The following is a 6,143-nucleotide window of genomic DNA, read 5'->3' as shown; positions in this document are numbered from 1 at the left end:
ACACTCATTGATGTTCCTGAGGCTTCGTGCATTACAGGGCTCAAAATATATATTGTAAATTTTAATAATTGTTCTTTATTTGGCAGTCAAACCACATTTAAATGAAAATGGCAGATTTACAAATGGTATATTAAGTGAACTTTGTAACTAAGGACACGCAAAAATGATGGCTGGGACTTAATGATTTGTCAGTGGCAAACAGGTTCTAGTAAGACAGATTCTAATAAAGCAGTCATTAAAATTTCAATTTAGCAAACCCATATGTTACACAAATGTAGTTTATCCTGGGTATGTGCTTATATTTGATAACATTAGATTTCTTAAAGCTTTGTATAGCTTGAGATGTTTAGCTCAAAGGAATAAGTCTCAAAAAACTGCATAGGTAGAGAAGGTAAATTCGAAATTGGCAACTGGATTATACAACTAGTGTCTCATTTTTCTAAAAAAACTGAATCCTGGATTTTTGACTCTTGCTGGGATTATGTTACTGGAAACCACTTAGATAAACATGGGGCCCTCTTTTAAAAAACACAATATTACCTAAACTTGAATTTTATTAAAAACAGTGAGACACTAATTTTGCTCTTCTCTTGTCTCACTAGATGTCTTTTAAATCCTACTGCTGCTCCCTTAGAAAGGGGAGACTTCCACTAAACTCTGCACATCAGCTATGTAAGATCTTAAGCACAGTGTTAACTGCTGGAAGATCATTTGTCCCTTTTAAGTGGGTTTATTTGCAGCTTGAAATCTAATGAAAAATATCATCTTGTAGAATGCTCTTGGCCACTAGTGGTCATATGTAAGTATAAACTTGAAAGAGACCTCTATTAGCACATTTAAGTTTTCAAATGTCATCTGGGGCAGTTGGTAACAAAGTGCTGTGAGAATTTAACACTGAACAGACAAGTTATCTGTGCCAAAAATACAGCTGGAACATTAAATGGCTAGGTTTAAAACTGTTCATTTACTGAACACCTATGCAATTTGTTACCTCAATTGTTATATATTCTTATACCTCATTAAAGATTTATGTGGTCAAGTTATCTGAGTTTATCCTTTAATTTCAAGTACTATTTTTTAAAGGCTACACATTTTTTGTACCTAATTAAAATGGGATTTTAGAATAAATGAGGTTATGCCATTTGTAATGGTATAGTTGCTTTTATTTCAGTGTGAAAATACAAGGGGAAGAGCTGGGTGTGGTGGTACATGCCTGGAAATGCCACCTAGTCAGGAGGGTGACACAGGAGGATCACGAATTCCAGGGCAGTTTGAGCAACTCAGATTATCTCAAAAAAGGGCTGTATGCCAGGCGCAGTGGTGCATGCCTGTAATCCCAGCAGCTCAGCTTGGAAGGCTGAGACAGGAGAGTTGCAAATTCAAAGCCAGCCTCAGCAACAGGCACTAAACAACTTAGCAAGACCCTGTCTCTAAATAAAATACAAAAAAGGCCGGGGATGTGGCTCAGTGGTTGAGTGTCCCTGAGTTAAATCCCTGGTAACCCCCCCCCCCCCCCCAAAAAAAAAAAAAACAAACCAAAAGGGCTATATAGTTCAGTACCAGAAGGCTTGCCTAGCGCTGGAGAGGCCCAGGATTCAATCCCCAGCACTACCCACCCCCAACCCCGCCAAAAAAAGTAGCCTTTTACTTCTTAATCCCTTAAAATTTAATACCTATGTTACCAGAGGGTATATGGGAAATCTATAGTACTTTCCGTTAGATTTTGCTGTGAATCTAAAACTGCTCTAAAAATATTAGCAAACAAACTAAAATCTAAATGAACAAATTTAGATTTTTTTACTAAGCATCTCAAATATCAACATGGGCTTCTACATTCTCCTAAATTGGTCTAACAAAAAACAACATGTTTGGTTGTAAAATAATTTACTAAAGGCACTATTGTTAAACATCAAACTAATAATTTTTTTACCAATAAGGTACATCATTGTACACATAACAAAATGATTTGAAGAGATACATGGCTAGTAGGCAAACATACAATTTTTTTAAGTGACAGCTTTCCTATTTACAAGATTGCATCCATTCCAGGGGCAACTCCCAGTTACCTGGGAAAGGAGCTTGAAGCATATAGTTGTAGATCACTACTGCTAAAAAGGTCTTTGAGCTCCGAAATTCTTCCTTGGGTCAGTTTTTAAAATCCTAGGTTTAGAAATCAAAATACTTGTTTTGTATTTCCCACCAAAGCATATAAACATGGATTCAAAACCCCAAAGGAGCTAGCTGGAGAGCCCAAGCCCTACAATATGTCCACGCAAAACTGGTGAGCTCTGCTGCTTGTACAGCATCACAGAAAATGGAGAAATTATTCAAGGGTAGCTGTTACATTAGCACCATAATAAACATAGCTTTTACAGCTAAAAACTAGATTGTTTTTCTCAAAAGATAACATTCATTTATAGCTCTAATGCTGAAAGCAGCTTTTCAATGTAACAATCTAAGTACATAAGTCATAGCTTTCTCCTTAAGAGAAAAAGTTCAAATACAAACTAAACAAGCATCCCAGAGGCAATAAAATCTCATTGTGCTAAAAGCATACACAAATTAAGGCTTTACCTTGGCACATAACAATACTGAAATCATGTTGGAACATTCCTGACAAATCACATGTTTAAGAATTCAAGCAATAATCAGCAGTAGTGGGGTCCAGTTCAAACAAGTAAATGTTATGTATGCATCCTTACATTCAACTTAATGCATTTAGCTGCTATAAGAAGGGCACCAGTAACCTCACTTCCTAAAATGCCAGTCTTGATGTTAAGAATCCAGATCAGCTAAGGAGCAGTGTTAGGAGCATTTGACTCACTAATGAAAAACCCTAATTTCAATTTTACCTAACTAGAACAAGATCTGAACATGGAAAGTTCTCCTGTTTTTCTTTGCTTTTGTGGCTCTAATGCCCTTTTGACTTTTCAAGTAAGCTGAAAACACTTCCCGATTATCACTGAACAAAGGAACGAAATGCTGAGTTTTTTTTTTACTGGATCAATGATTGTCAAGTTGGCGAAATGTTCCTATTCCTACTTACTCATGTTTCAATTAGTACATTTTTCCAACATCAGAAAAAATGAAAGGTACTAATCTGGTTCTTTAAGAGGTAAAACTGTCTAAAACTATACTGCTGAATGAAAAGATTATTGTTCCATTTAATCCACATGAAGATCTTGTTTTAGCCACTATGTCAGAACATCTCGGTATATAAGTCTAGTTCAGATAAAAGGCCTTTTTAAAGTTTAGTTACTTCCTGTTCAAATTATAACCACAGACATTGAAATGTAGCTCTCAGATCTGAAAATGTCTTTATTTTTTAGAAAATGGATTCCAGGAAGGTTAAAAAGCAATACCAGAGGGCATAGGTGCAGAATTGGATGTAGTCATTCAAAGCATTCAAGTAAGAATATGGCAATATAAATATCCAAAAAGCATCTCTTAGGTGTTCAAAACAAAATGTATAAGTCATTCCTAACTAATTTGAGCTTTATAGCATTTCCTAGATGGGGGCGGCGGGGGTGGGGGGGTACAGTTAACATTGTAAAGTCCTGAAAGCTTTTTTCCTTGGTTAATTACATTAGACGGTTTGCCTTTGATCAAATTCCTTTAAACATGGATAAAAGTATTACACAGGTCCACTGTTAAAACAGACAACACGTTGCAAATTAATTCTGGTATAATGTATTCCAACAAAGCTTAGAAAATAAAAGATGTTGAGGTGGCTTTGGACTAAGTTTAATAGTCATCTCCTCTGCTGACAACTTCTTTACAAGTCGGACGCAACAGTATGGTATGTTCAAACTGTGCTGTATATGATCCTTTAATGTCACATAATGGTGGATACGGATCGACAATGCCCAAGTCACACAGATTCTTCAGAGCCATCAAGTATTTGCTTTCTCCCAAGCGATCCAGCCATCTGCGGCAGAAGGCAAGGGTGCCGAAGTTTTCATTGATGACATTTAGCAAGTGTTTTGTTCTTGGAAGCCTAAGACAAGAAAGTCCAATGTTAATGGTTGGTCAGAGTTACCAACTCATTTTCCCCGTTAGGAAAAACCTAAACCTTAGCTGAGTCTTCTCAATTCAAGTTCAGAAACTTTTGTTGTTGCTATTTTCAACAATCAAAAGCTGGAATGTGCAATAGCCCATTCCTAATTAAAAATGGCAGCTGATAAGGAAACCAGCTAGAGACCATCTTAAGTATCTATGCATGTGTGTGTTAAACTCCTAGTACTTCTCTACAAAGCCATGGAAGTTCCCCTTTGTGCATCAAGCTCAAAGATCACACATAAAAGGAGATGCAAATCCAACCTTCAATTATATAAAAAGGCTTAAAAAAAAATTGAAATAAATTTAACAATGGGAAAATATTAAGACCAAAAACCTAGGAATGCTAGCTAGCAAAATAATCATTGCCATTATTATAATTATCAGACACTTGCCTATATAATTTTCATCTTAAAATTTTTAACAGGCTAATCTTTCTAATACAGTATTACAGAAACTCAACACAAATGTTCCCATATATTTGTCACATTTTTAGAAATACTATTAACTGAAAAGAGATTTATTAATCATAAATCAATAGTCTCTCACCTTATTGGCACATGTCCAACATCAAAATTTTTCATGTAATGTGAACACTCCATATCATCATGCACGACACCTTTTCCTGTACTACCAAAGGTCTCTATGGCATACACTTCTCCTTCCTTCAAAAATACATAAGGGTCAAGGAAAAAATTAAAATTCAGAACTAATTGCAGTTACAAATCTCTTGACTTCTCAGCAAATTCAACGTGAAACATCCTGTAGCAGTCTTTATTCAACCTTTCCCTGCTTTATCTCCTTAGCAAATTTTAATCTTTCTGTATCCCTTATTAGAATGCAGGGAATTTTGTTCACTGCTATAGCATCAGTGCCTACTAAAAGACTGGACTCAGGCATGGTAGCACCTGCTTGTAATCCCAGCTACTCTGAAGACTGCAAACAGGAGGACTGCAAGTTCAAGACCAGCCTGGGCAAACTTAGACCCTATCTGGAAAAAAGCAGAGGATGGAGTTGAGTGACAGAGTAGGTGGCTAGCATGTGTGAGGCCCTGGGTTCAATCCCTAGCATGGTGAAATAAATTTGAGACTGGCACCTAGCAGATGCTCAGTAAACATTCATTAAATGTTGAATAAACAATACTTTGAAAGCCCCGATTTCCACAGCTGAGCTCTGAACTGATCAGACAAGACATTCCACACACATGCACAGGTACAAATATCCCAATTTCTGCCCAGGCAAGTATGAACGGTAAACTAATTTTGTTCAACATACCATGTATTTAACGACTATGAGCTTTAGTTTGGAAGAAAAAAATCTAAGCACCTTTTCATGAAGTGTGCTTGTGACTTACATACCTCCATTCTTGTTGCCTCCCCTCCTTTCACAATGGGCACTGTCTTCCCAGCATGTATTCTATATGGCCCAATTGAATGTCCATTCAGATTACGGATTGGTTTCACTGTCATAATAAACAGGGAAATAAAGAGTTATTCAGGGTGTCTAACAGGACAAGCAGATTCTTGGCCATTTGGGTGTAGAGTTAAAAGCATTTTTTAAAAAATAAGGAATGGCTCTACTAAATAACCTCACTCCTAAAGTTGGTAAATATAAACTGGAATGTAGTAGAACATGAAAAGTAGCTTATTGCAGTTATTAACTTAAAGGGATTTAAGAGGGAATGGAAGAAAAAATTAATTATAGGATGACTCAACAGGAGTCACCTAAGGAGTTATAAATCAGTACAAAAGTGCCATGTATACAAATAATTAAAAAACAAAAAATATGTATCTACATGATTATGGGAAAAAGCAAGGATATGTGTCAAAATAACAGTTTTAATAAACATTAAATTTTATTATTACATCAACATTTCAAATTGTGTGTGTGTATAAAAATCTAAATCTCAATGCCCTGAAATCAACAACAGAATAGACAAATTATGGCATAGTTACACAAAGGAATATTATACAACAATAAAATCAACAGGCTAGGGATACATTTAACAACTGGAAGAAATGCAAAGATAAAATGAGCAAAAAAGGACACAACTATATATATACTGTGCAATTCCATATGTACACAAG

At 35.9% G+C, this 6,143-nt stretch overlaps 1 protein-coding gene across 1 annotated transcript in view; it reads right to left on the bottom strand.

Annotated features, from left to right (window-relative positions):
* Positions 1-3,292: 3,292 nt before the first annotated feature.
* METAP2 (methionyl aminopeptidase 2) overlaps positions 3,293-6,143 on the bottom strand; it is a 37,090-nt gene continuing 34,239 nt past the window's right edge. Inside the window, exons 9-11 of the mRNA XM_079142426.1 lie at positions 5,415-5,518; positions 4,606-4,721; positions 3,293-3,997 (exon numbers count right to left, since the gene is read on the bottom strand). Coding sequence (XP_078998552.1) covers positions 3,745-3,997; positions 4,606-4,721; positions 5,415-5,518 — 473 coding nt within the window. The 3' untranslated portion in view covers positions 3,293-3,744. The remainder of the gene's footprint in view (positions 3,998-4,605; positions 4,722-5,414; positions 5,519-6,143) is intronic.

Source organism: Sciurus vulgaris (assembly GCF_902686455.1).
Source record: "Sciurus vulgaris genome assembly, chromosome: 5".
NCBI lineage: Eukaryota > Metazoa > Chordata > Mammalia > Rodentia > Sciuridae > Sciurus > Sciurus vulgaris.
This window is presented reverse-complemented; position numbering and strand designations above follow the sequence as displayed.